The following is a 12,007-nucleotide window of genomic DNA, read 5'->3' on the forward strand; positions in this document are numbered from 1 at the left end:
GGAAACCGGAAGGCCCAGCGAGGGCATCGAATCTGCCAGGGCAGAGGCAGACGAGAGACGGTCATCGTGAAGCCGGTCACCCTCTTTTACCCCGGACAGGGTAACTCATTAGGATTCAGGATACCTAAATGTCGCATGGTAGCATTCTGGGTCCCCTGTCAGGTAGCTCTTTGGCACGCGCGCAGTGCTCACACATATGTAGTGTACGGATCCGTAAACAGACTTCTCCCCTCCTCTCAGTCACCGGAAGGAGCACCTCAGTCTACATCCTCTTCTCTCTGCTTTCTCGGCCTCCGTGATGGTTCCACGCAGCTTTCTGCGTCACTAGGCTTATAATTAGCACCTAAGCTTATCTGGGCGGTGCAAGTGGCGCTTGGGTTCCGGAATCCGCTGTTCTTCGCTCTTTGGGGTTCAGCTTCTTGCACTTCCACATTTGAAACAGGTCAAACAGCGTGGTATTCACGTCTGGGAACCGCTATCACTGGGGGGAGCGGTTCCGTGGCGGGGCTGGACCACTTAGACCCCTTGGTGCTGTTCGAGCGAGAGACTTGAAGTTGGGAGAAGGTTGTGGCACGGGCCAAGCCATGTTAACCCACAAAAGTCATAAGCACAAGGCCCTTGTCAAACTTAGTTGACGCTAACCCGTTTTTGGCAATAGACCCACACCAAGATGCGTCGCGTTTTAACTGCATGCGAGGAAAGCAGGGGCCGCTTGCCGCTTGCCGCAACAATCCGCCGACACCTTGGCGCATCGCACGCCTGCCTGGACTTGCGGATACTCTCTCCCATTGCCAGACAATTTGGGCCACTGCCTGCGCTGTATCACTCGAGAACAATCAAGGTTCATTTTCCTTCCGTCAATCGCCATCTCCTCCAGACCGCGCCGAACCTCAACCTCGTGTCCCGCCCGCTCCCGTCGGGACACTCGCACTCAGCCGACGCGGCGCGCCCCAGTGGCCGATCGAGATGCGATAACCCCTCAGCGCGAACGGTTGTTTCCGAGTTCATACGATGGCGGTGCGATCCGAGTCGCAGCAGGCGATCTTCTCGTCCTACGCGCCGAGGTTGCGCACCTACAACAACGCCCTGCTGCAGCCCGTCCTGCCGGGCGCTGCTCCTTCGAACCCGCTCGCCCGCACCACCAAGCGCGGCACCACCATCATCAACTACGCCGAAGACGGCTACGACGACTACGATGACGACGAAGAAGACAGCCGCCGCCGGCCCACCGGCCTGCGCAGCCTGCGCCGCGACGACAGCGCCGCCAAGGTCGACCCCAGCGAGAAGGTCGGCAAGGACACGAACGAGCCGGTCGAGATGCAGGGCATCTATCGCGACTGGATGGGCAAGATGCGCCCCAACAGATCGGATGCCATGAATTACGTCCAGGCCTGTCTCCCGCTCACCCTGATTCCCATCCGAATCGACCTCGACATACCCGCCTTCACTCCCCTGCCGCCCTTGGTCACCCCCGCGCCGGCGGACCCGACCCACCCCCTCTTCAAACCTCAGGAACCGACAGTACCATATCGCTTGCGCGATACCTTTCTGTGGAATCTCCACGAGAGTCTGATCACGACCGACCAGTTTGCCACCCAGCTGGTTCAGGATCTCGACCTGCCCAACCGCGCTTCGGCCATCGCCGAGATCAGCAAGCAAATACGGACCCAGCTGGAGGAATATGCCGGTGTCGCCCTCCATCCGCTGTTCCACTCGCACCCGAGCCGCCCCAACGTCCCCGAGTCCTCCAAGGCGCGCCACGACTCGGCCACTCCCGGCCCGAACACGGCGCCCTCCTTCAGCGCAGCCGACACACCAATAGGCGGCAGCAACCTCGGAGGCACCCCGTCCAAGACGCCAGCACCAACCACCCCCGCCGTGGTGCAGACGGCCCAGGGCGAGGTATCAGCGGCAGCCACCCCGATCCCCGTCGACACAGACGACTTCAGCCCCGACGACACCTACCGGTGCATCATCAATCTCAACATCAACCTGTCCTCGCAAGTCTACACCGACAAGTTCGAGTGGTCCCTCCTGCACCCGCCGGGGACGGCCGAGATGTTCGCCAAGCAAACCTGCGCCGACCTCGGCCTGTACGGCGAATGGGTCCCCGCCATGACCCACGCGATCTACGAGGCCGTGCTGAAGCTGAAGAAGGAAGCCTGCGAGTCCGGCGGGCTGGTCGCCGGCTGGGGCGCCTCCGCGGCCGCGCTCGGCGGCGTTGCGGGCGCCGGCGCCGAGTTCCCCAACGACGCGGCCGTCACGGCGGGCGGCGAGGGCGCCGGCTGGCGCTACGACCCGGAGCATCTGGCCGACGAGTGGGAGCCCAAGCTGGAGACGCTCAGCAAGGAGGAGATCGAGAAGCGCGAGGGCGACCGCGAGCGCCAGATCCGCCGCCTGCGCCGCGAGACCGCCCGCTTCAGCAGCAACACCGGCATGGCCGGCGGCTTGCCCATCGGCTTCGCCTTCTCCGGCCTGATCGAGCAGGAGGAGGAGCGCATGGGCCGCGGGGAGCGGAGCAAGAAGAAGAAGCGGTTCCGGAGCCTGTCGCCGCTCGGCCGCTCGGGCACGCCCGGCGGGAGGGGCACGCCGGCCGGGGAAGGGTACGGCGGCGGCGGCACGCTGACCGAGGCGGAGAGACTGAATTGGCGATGCTCCCACTGCAGGGTCTGGGGCACCAGTGTGTGGGCGGTGCGGGACGGGCCGTACGGTCCAAGGGTAAGTAATTCCTTAATCCACTTTCACTATCCCCCAATTCTTCCCCCTTTTCTTTTCTTTTCTTTTATTTCTTTTTTTTATTTTTTCTCTTCCTCCCTCCGAATAGCGCAGAAACTAACCAAAGCTTACCTCACCCTCCAGTCCCTCTGCAACAACTGCGGCTTTATCTACGAGCGCGACCGCAAGCTGCCCCGCTGGACCAAGATGCTGCACGCCGCCGATGCCCGGCCGTTCTAGGTGGGTGGGGTGGGCACCAGGGCTGCCGCGCAGCGGCCGCACCCGACGACTCACGTTGACCCGTCCTCAGCAGCAGCCGCAGCAGACGCAGCCGCAGCAGCCGCAGCAGACGCAGCAGGAACGCCGAGGAAGTCGCGACGCATCGCGAGCATGCGCAAGACGTCGCTCCCGGCGGCTCCCCCGCCCCCCCGCCCGCCGACGAGGAGGAGGTTGTTTCCCGCCGGACGGCAGTCGTTGCGCGCTTCTTGGCCGGTTGTGTCTGATCTTGTGTGATGGGGACGGGGTGAGTATATTTTGCTGCGACTGGGTGTGCTTGCGGGGGATGCTGTTGAGGGAGGGAGGGGAGGGGTGGGGAGTTGGGGCCGGTAACTGTCATCAGGGGAAAACAAGAAACGCTTGCTTCTTTGGCTTGGCTTACGACGGCGGACGGATGGCTGGCTGGCTGGTTGGGTGAGTGGAATGGAGTACCAACCAAACTCGGCCCCGGGGCCGGTCCTTCCCGCGAGGGCGTCGCGTACCTATTGCAGTTGGGTTTCTCGCGCCCCTGCACTTGTCGGAATATTGTGTACGGTCTGGCGCGCACATGAATACCTGTTCGCTTTTTTGGGGGCGGGAAGCGAGTGCTGCTACTCTTTGCTGTCGTCGGGGTATTCAGACATGATGTGCTGAGAAGGGGGCATGGTATGGACCGGTTGAGCGGGGGAAAAGAGATGCCGCCGGCGTGTACTGTAAAACATTGTGATTACCTAGACAGTTTGCGACGAGACCTTCGGAGCAACGAGCTGCAACGAGCTTTCCTGTTGCTGTAATTTCGCATACAGATCTGCTGCTTCGGACGTGCTGCCATGCTAAGGGGCCGTTGCCGGACTCTCTTGTGTTCAATATCTAGTCCGCCCGGGGTACTTGTAATACATACCGGCGAGAGCTCTGGGGGCGAAATGAAATGATCATCCGGTCCTCAAGGTCGGAAACATCCCCTTCTTCTCCATAACTAGACATTGAACGTGTGTCGTGGCGGTTCCTCAACATTTAATAACAGCGTTCACAGAGCCTTTTGCGAAGTAAAATGCCCAACTCTCAAGTCGTGCGAGCCCTTTCCTGATGCACACCAAGCGGTCTGAACTTCAAACGATTGCGCACATAGGTCATTCTGCGATGCTTGGGGTCGCTAGGCTCTCTCCCTGCTATTGGAACAAACCAACTACGGGGTACCGACGTCGGCACTCGTAGGGCATTATATCTGGTACGAGCTCATGAGATAGATCATACTCTCAGTTGCCTGCCCGGATGTCGAGACTACGCCTTTTCGCAATATGTGTCGAGGCGCCGCGAGGGTTTGATTTAGCCACCCCAGCACCGCATGGCTTGCTCAATTCTTCAGGGCTTGTTACCCACGGTTGATTCTAGGAACCACCGCATCGAACGAAACCTTGCAGCTGCGCCGGTTATGAAACTGGCTGTCGATTCCAGTCAGAGAATCACCTGACCTGTCAACCCAAGAACCGAGCTGATAGCGCTGCTCTTCGTAAAACACGAACACTTCAGGAGGTAGGTAGATATGGAGAACCTGATTCCTCCGTGCATTTGTCCAAGCATGGCCGGGGCTGTGGCTGGTCAACAGATTCAAGACTTGGCCGTGTGAAGAACGCGTCTTACGGCAACATAACCGCTATATACTAGCCAACCAACCATGCGGCAAGGGGGCTCGCCTTGAGTGGTTTGATAACAGCGAGCCCTACCTAGTTGCTGCTATAGTCCACGTACATAAATCGAAGCACCGAAGCACGGGGAACATGCAGCCCAAGCCCGGATTCTGTATTCCCGGATCCAGTTAGGCCTGTTTGGAATAGAGTCTGCCGCGTACGTCGGTAGGGCTCATGTAACCCTCCAAGCACGAGCAGGTGAAACGGGCCTGATCTCAGCCCGGAATCAGGCCTCTCACTTCCCCATCCAGATCGAGGCTCGGTCATGCACGGTCCGAATCCGGAATCCTGGACCCAAATCCGACAGCGCCACGGAACTCACCGCGCCTCCGATGATCAATGGCTGTGGAACACGAGTGTCTGCTTCTTGCTTGGGAAGTTAGCCCAGGAAGGGACTCCTCGCATCCCGCCTCTGGAGGCCTTGTGAACGGATCAGCGCCTTGGCGTGCTGACCAACCTCAGGCTCGATATTAGCCCAGCTTCACCAGCCGCTTCTAGTGTACAGGTCAGTCCTCATATAGAAAGGCGGAGCGCTGCGGTTGCCCGTCCCCTTGGCATGATACATTTTTTTCGGTCTGGTTTTGGTGATGAAGGCCGAAAATAGCAGCCAAGTTGTCACCCAGCGATGCGTGGATCCGATCGGGAAGTGACGTGGCGTGTCCCCAAATCAACTGTCATGCGAGATCGACGGGAGGGCTTATGTACTACCGTGATATCCCACTGTCTTTGGGTTGGCTGTTTCCCAGGAGGCGGGGCTTTTACTGACAGCCCAAGTCGAGGCAGCCTCCGGTTGTCATCCGTCGAGAAGAATCGTCGGCTCAACTGGGGCCGCAACCGACAGCCCGGGACATTCTCGGCTGCTCGTCCCGGCGCCCCTTAACCACCTGCTTACTGTGCAGTATGTCACTCTGTACTTCGTATGTACACTAACGTTAGGAAGTTAGAGGTGGCGGAGTTGGGGAAGACACAATCGTGCGCACCCAACGGCGCTGCTGGCCGGATCTGGATCCGGGTCCACCTGACCCCGCCTTTGTTGTTTGGCCGAGATGGGAGTCGCCGGCTGGAATCGAAAAGGCTTTGCCGTCCTCTGATGGCCCTTCAGGGCACGCCGGGAAAGCGCCCGTTAAGGGAGCTAGTGTAAACAGGTATATCACATACACAGGAGGTGCAGGTGTGCACACGGTCAGCGCTTTCAGACTGGTGTCGGGGAGATTCACCGCGATAAGACTGGCGACGCGGGATAAACAAAATAAAAGGAGCGCGAAGATGCAGAGTTGACTGTTTCAAGTCAATGCCTCGGCCGGCCTCCGAAACTGCGAAAGTGGGGGTCGAGCCTCGACTGACTTGCGGAGGAGAGCGGAATCAATCAGCCTGCGGTGCAAGAAGCAGCTTACTGTGGACTGCGGTACACGACTTGTGGTGGACCGCTTGGCGGCCGTTGGCTAAGGTCCCCACATTTAATGGATGAAAATACCGACAGAAACAGGAAGGAGCAGCGGCGAACCTTTTGCCGTCCTGTGATGAGGTCCTTCCCGGATTGCACGGGTTGCATGGACCAGGGGCAGTTCCTAATTCGGTTGGCGCGCAATCTGCGGAGGTAAGCTTGGCCAGGTCCTGACCTGGAATTTCTGGAAGCAGCAAGCATCTGTGCCACCGCAGTGGTGCCCGGCCAACACTGAGGGCGTGGTGCAAGCATGACGGTGCGCAATATCGGTATATTGGATGAAAACCGTTTCCCCGGTTTTGCGTCCCAGTCGCTTGGGAGATGCAGTTGACGATCCGCGGTCTGCCGCGGCGGCTCGAGCGAAACGGCATGGACAAAGGTGAAGCGGCATTGAACCGGCAGCAGCGTCCACGACCTATGGGACTGGCGCACGGTCTCCTGTTCTCCTCTTCGGCGCATCTCTTTGATGAATGCTTTTCCTCTAGTCTGGCTGAAATGTTTGGCCGGGGAGGCCGCGTTTCCGGGCGGGCGGGTCCTGGATTCAGAATGCGGGGTGACGATCTGCTCGCCCTGAGCGGTGCAGAGCGAACTGAGGGAGCGCGTTTCAAAAGTTCGTGCGTATGCGGTGCGGGGATCCGGGGAACCTAACCGGGGACCTGAGAACGCCTCCCCCAGCGACGACAGGTGATGGGAGGCATGTGGCTTGGTCTGGTGAGAACGGCGGCCGGCACTTCGGATCGCATCTGCGCTCTGCGCTCGGCGCCGCCGACCTGTTTTCCTGATCGATGCGCAGGACAAGCCATCGCCCAGGCCCTCATGTCCGCTCGAGGGGCCGAGTTGGACACCCCAGGTTGCACTCGGCGGATGGCCTCCGTGACTACACCGGCAGCCACACACATCCCCTCCAATGAGCGGTACTTGCCCCCTGTCGCCCGTCCGGCAACCTTAATCGTTTCCATCGCTCGGCTCCACGTCCTCCACGACGCCTCCATCCGTGCCCAGCGCCAGCCTGCGCCGGGCCAAGCACGATGTGACATCGCTGCCCGGAGCCCGGGCCATTGACGACCGTTTACGGGCTTCCACGGCACACGCGTTCCCGTCGAGCCTCGCCCTCGCTCCACCTGGCCACCCCGACGCCAGCGCCTCACCAGGCACAAGCGACATGACCCTTCGGAAGTCGTCCGCCATGCCACCCTCGGCCGGCCCCCCTTTTTTTTTTGTTTGGCCCTTTCGGCTTTCGAGGATGACGCTATTCCCTATCGGCCATGGGTGGTGGATGAGCCGGAAGTGTGCTGCTGGAGAGTCGTCGGGCCGTGAGCCGCCTCGACAACCGGGCGGCCCTCTCTCCCCTGACTTGGACAACGGTGGCGGGGCAGGCTAGCCGTGGAGACAGCGTTCTGGGTGAACAGCAAGCCCGGCGAGCCGTCGTGGATCCAGGCGCCTCGACACTCGTCTATTTAACTCGAGATCCCCTGAGTCCAACAGCACGACCGGATCTCGCAACCCTCGTCGTCCATCACGCAACTCTCTGCCCCAGGACAAGCCCCTCCTTGCACCTCCTCTCACCATGCACGCCAAGTTCGCGACCCTCGCCGCCCTTGTGGCGTCCGCCGCGGCCCAGCAGGCCTGCACACTCACGGCTGAGAACCACCCCACCCTGTCGTGGTCCAAGTGCACGTCCGGCGGCAGCTGCACCAGCGTCTCGGGCTCCGTCACCATCGATGCCAACTGGCGGTGGACTCACCAGGTCTCGAGCTCGACCAACTGCTACACGGGCAATGAGTGGGACACGTCCATCTGCACCGACGGTGCTTCGTGCGCCGCCGCCTGCTGCCTCGATGGCGCCGACTACTCGGGCACCTATGGCATCACCACCAGCGGCAACGCCCTCAGCCTCCAGTTCGTCACTCAGGGCCCCTACTCGACCAACATTGGCTCGCGTACCTACCTGATGGCCTCGGACACCAAGTACCAGAGTAAGTGACCGGTTCGAGTCCAGGTAGCCGGCCCTGCGAGGTGCTGACCAGCCCCCAGTGTTCACTCTGCTCGGCAACGAGTTCACCTTCGACGTGGACGTCTCAGGCCTCGGCTGCGGTCTGAACGGCGCCCTCTACTTCGTCTCCATGGACGAGGACGGTGGTCTTTCCAAGTACTCGGGCAACAAGGCTGGCGCCAAGTACGGCACCGGCTACTGCGACTCGCAGTGCCCCCGCGACCTCAAGTTCATCAACGGCGAGGCTAACAACGTTGGCTGGACCCCGTCGTCCAACGACAAGAACGCCGGCTTGGGCAACTACGGCAGCTGCTGCTCCGAGATGGATGTCTGGGAGGCCAACAGCATCTCGGCGGCCTACACGCCCCATCCTTGCACTACCATCGGCCAGACGCGCTGCGAGGGCGACGACTGCGGTGGTACCTACAGCACTGACCGCTACGCCGGCGAGTGCGACCCTGACGGATGCGACTTCAACTCGTACCGCATGGGCAACACGACCTTCTACGGCAAGGGCATGACCGTCGACACCAGCAAGAAGTTCACGGTGGTGACCCAGTTCCTGACGGACTCGTCTGGCAACCTGTCCGAGATCAAGCGCTTCTACGTCCAGAACGGCGTCGTCATTCCCAACTCGAACTCCAACATCGCGGGCGTCTCGGGCAACTCCATCACCCAGGCCTTCTGCGATGCTCAGAAGACCGCTTTCGGCGACACCAACGTCTTCGACCAAAAGGGCGGCCTGGCCCAGATGGGCAAGGCTCTTGCCCAGCCCATGGTCCTCGTCATGTCCCTCTGGGACGACCACGCCGTCAACATGCTCTGGCTCGACTCGACCTACCCGACCGACGCGGCCGGCAAGCCGGGCGCCGCCCGCGGTACCTGCCCCACCACCTCGGGCGTCCCCGCCGACGTCGAGTCCCAGGCGCCCAACTCCAAGGTCATCTACTCCAACATCCGCTTCGGCCCCATCGGCTCCACCGTCTCCGGCCTGCCCGGCGGCGGCAGCAACCCCGGCGGCGGCTCCAGCTCCACCACCACCACCACCAGACCCGCCACCTCCACCACCTCCTCGGCCAGCTCCGGCCCGACCGGCGGTGGCACGGCTGCCCACTGGGGCCAGTGCGGCGGCATCGGCTGGACCGGCCCGACCGTCTGCGCCTCGCCCTACACCTGCCAGAAGCTGAACGACTGGTACTACCAGTGCCTCTAAAGCGCCGCGCTTTTCCCCTGATGACGATGACAAATGTGGAGAGCGCTTGGGCAGCTTTTTTAGAGGGAGTGGGCAGGTAATAAATGAGCCGGTGGTATGCATGGATCGGCAGCCCTTTTTGACTACTGTACATAGTTTTCCCGATGCATGATGGGGGTGTTCTTGTTCCCCTTTCTGTTCAACTTCGCCGTATATAAATTGATGCATTCCTTTTGGTCTGGAAGCCTGCTTGCCGTGTCCGCCCGCCTGTCTTTCGCTCTGTGAGCGTGACTGATACGCCGTTGTTGCCAACGGAGAGGATAGCAGACAAACCGAGGAGATGCATATAGTCGTCTAATATGGCTGCCGATAGACCGGCTGTAAATGGCAGGCTCTGTTTAGGCCGGTACAAACTTGCAGATGCTTTGTCGCCTTTGTCTAGCTCACTCGAGGTATGAGATATGACCCTCCGGTCGCGGGCGGAAAGCCGGCTAATCGTGACAGACGGCCTGAGACAGAAGAGGATCTGCCGAAGCATGTAAGCTAGCGGACATTGAATGGCTCCAACGTCAAATCTATGGTGTCGAGTCTTCGAGAATGAGACAGAAATATCCATTCTACACACATCTTGACATCCAAAACAGGCACATTAGCTGGTTGGTTCGATTGAGTTTGTAGCGTGGACAACGCGCCGCATGCTCACAAATCCACCACGACGGTCCGAGAAAGAGGCGAGGGAGACAGCAGGAGGGACCATAAGGAGTAAATATCTGGTGCAAAGAATTTTGGGGCTAATATGCGAACTCTTCGAAGCGGCGGAGCACGAAGTCTGGGAGAGGGTTAAGATCGGGAAAGAGGAGGTAGGTGGAAAGGCAAACTCAAAATGAGTGAGCATCATCATAACCCCCCTCCTTCAAGCTGTCCCTGTCTTTTCGGGTCACGACTGCTGAACGGAAGAGGGTGCCGTCGATCATAACGAGAATCCTTCAGCCAGCCATCAGACCTGCAAGAAGGAGTCTGAACTGTACCAGGTGCCGACCAACCCAGAATGTAATCTAGGATGGAAAACTCTTGCTAGGTCTCTCCGTTACGAGCTCTCTTCCAACAGGCTAGCCGCTGTCCAGCTGCGCGTATCACAACACTGCCGAGGGTGCCGGTATATTGCACGAAAGTGAGTATAGTGAGGGGATGAGGAACACCACAGCTGTTCCTGGCAAAAGTCGCGGCAAGTCACAGAGGGCGGATAATTAAGGCGCGATGCAATATGCTCTCGTCCACTCGATATTGGCTTGTGCCGGTCCCCAGATTCCAATCATATGGCCCAGTGTCGCACAAGTCACCCTTATTAGGGGCTAGATTCCATACGGCACGCTCATGGCGGACCACAAAGGCCAGCTAGGTATGGCGAGAACTCAGGTCCCGTCTTCTCCTCCTCCTGACCGCTTATCGGACACTTCGAGACTCGACCGCCCACGATGCGTCCCTTGACCCTCTTCAGATTGACGGTCCTGTGCTGCAGCGCGCAGCAGGCGCAGAGCCTGCGGATCGCCTGCAACCAGATGTGGATCGAGCACACGCCGATCGCCTACGTGATCCAGAACTTCTACAATACCGCCGGCGGCAGCAGCGGCGGTGGCGCCGGTAGCGACGGCGACACGGCCACGCTCGTCAACGGCGGCGTGCCGAACCTGAGCGACAAGACGGTCGACCTGGCGGCCAACGCCGAGACGCAGGGGCTGATCAGCTACGCGCGCAACAGGAACCTCCGGCTGATCGGCATCGTCGTCGAGGTCGGCTACCGGCTGGTGGCCAACCGGGCGGCGGGCGTGCGCGCGCTGGCCGACCTGCGCGGCAAGCGGGTGGGCACGATGCCGGGCACGTCGGCGGAGGTGTTTGTGCACCAGCTGCTGGCGAGCGCGGGGCTGGCGCAGGCCGACTACCGCGTGGTCAGCGGCGGGGTGTGCATGCGGGCGCCGTGCGGCGCCGGCACGCTGCCGCAGCTGCTGCAGGGCGGGCAGGTGGACGCGTTCGGCATCTGGGAGACGGCCGTCGAGCTGGGCATCGAGGCGCTCGGCCCGGCCAACGCGGTCGTCTTCCAGAACGCGTCCGTCTACCGCGAGGTCTACTCGCTGTACTCGACCGCCGACAAGCTGCGGGACGCCGGTGCGCGCAAGCGCATCGTGCAGTTCGTGCGCGCGCTGAACCAGACGTACGCCGTCTTTGCGAACCAGCCGGACAAGGTGTATTCGACGGTGGCGCAGATGGTCTCTGTCAATGTGCCCGTGCTGCAGAAGGTCTGGAGTGTCCACAAATGGGGCCCGGGGAGTCTGGGGCCGGACCTGGTGGATTATCTGGCGAATGAGGACCAGTACCTTTCCAAGACCGAGGGACGGCAGGCATTCTCCAGGGCTGACTTGGAGACATTTGTCGATGCAAGTGTGTATCAGGAGGCCATGCAGGGGTAGGCGGGCTGACGGTCCACTGCGCAAGCAGAGGAAAAGACGAGGGGAGTGGAAGTCGGGTGAGCTCGCGGGTACCGGCCGGGTTGATGCCCGGTGGGCAAGATCTACGGGTGGTCTCTCTTGGGGCGTGGTACTCAGGAAGCTCGCACAAACAGTTGATAACAGTCTGGTGAGAGTCGGGTGATACACCTCCCCCCGCCGTCTCGTAACTCAACTTTCACAAGCCGTCAACGGCTCTGGAAGAGCCGGCCCCTCGCC

At 60.8% G+C, this 12,007-nt stretch overlaps 3 protein-coding genes across 3 annotated transcripts; all 3 read left to right on the forward strand.

The window, feature by feature from the left end:
• The first annotated feature begins 863 nt into the window (after positions 1–863).
• Positions 864–2,996, forward strand: THITE_54110 (uncharacterized protein). The gene is made up of 3 exons (XM_003653459.1): positions 864–2,259; positions 2,326–2,718; positions 2,860–2,996. The coding sequence occupies exons 1-3, from the start codon at positions 1,012–1,014 to the stop codon at positions 2,953–2,955; spliced, it is 1,737 nt and encodes a 578-aa protein (XP_003653507.1). The 5' UTR covers positions 864–1,011; the 3' UTR covers positions 2,956–2,996.
• Positions 2,997–7,669: 4,673 nt separating this feature from the next.
• THITE_118360 (glycoside hydrolase family 7 protein) lies at positions 7,670–9,308 on the forward strand (the record flags this gene model as incomplete). The annotated part of the gene is made up of 2 exons (XM_003653460.1): positions 7,670–8,078; positions 8,137–9,308. 2 exons carry the CDS (start codon positions 7,670–7,672, stop codon positions 9,306–9,308), a joined length of 1,581 nt encoding a protein of 526 aa, XP_003653508.1.
• Positions 9,309–10,762: 1,454 nt separating this feature from the next.
• THITE_2044737 (uncharacterized protein) lies at positions 10,763–11,752 on the forward strand (the record flags this gene model as incomplete). Its single annotated transcript, XM_003653461.1, has 1 exon — positions 10,763–11,752. One exon carries the CDS (start codon positions 10,763–10,765, stop codon positions 11,750–11,752), a length of 990 nt encoding a protein of 329 aa, XP_003653509.1.
• Positions 11,753–12,007: the final 255 nt, after the last annotated feature.

The sequence above is a fragment of the Thermothielavioides terrestris genome, chromosome 2 (genome assembly GCF_000226115.1).
Source record: "Thermothielavioides terrestris NRRL 8126 chromosome 2, complete sequence".
Lineage (NCBI taxonomy): Eukaryota > Fungi > Ascomycota > Sordariomycetes > Sordariales > Chaetomiaceae > Thermothielavioides > Thermothielavioides terrestris.

Coding starts and splice junctions, on each gene's coding strand:
- THITE_54110 (XM_003653459.1), top strand. CDS start 1,012: ATGGCGGTGCGATCCGAGTCGCAGCAGGCGATCTTCTCGTCCTACGCG. Junction 2,260..2,325: donor AGTTCCCCAACGACGCGGCC/GTCACGGCGGGC, acceptor GACGAGTGGGAG/CCCAAGCTGGAGACGCTCAG. Junction 2,719..2,859: donor ACGGGCCGTACGGTCCAAGG/GTAAGTAATTCC, acceptor CTCACCCTCCAG/TCCCTCTGCAACAACTGCGG.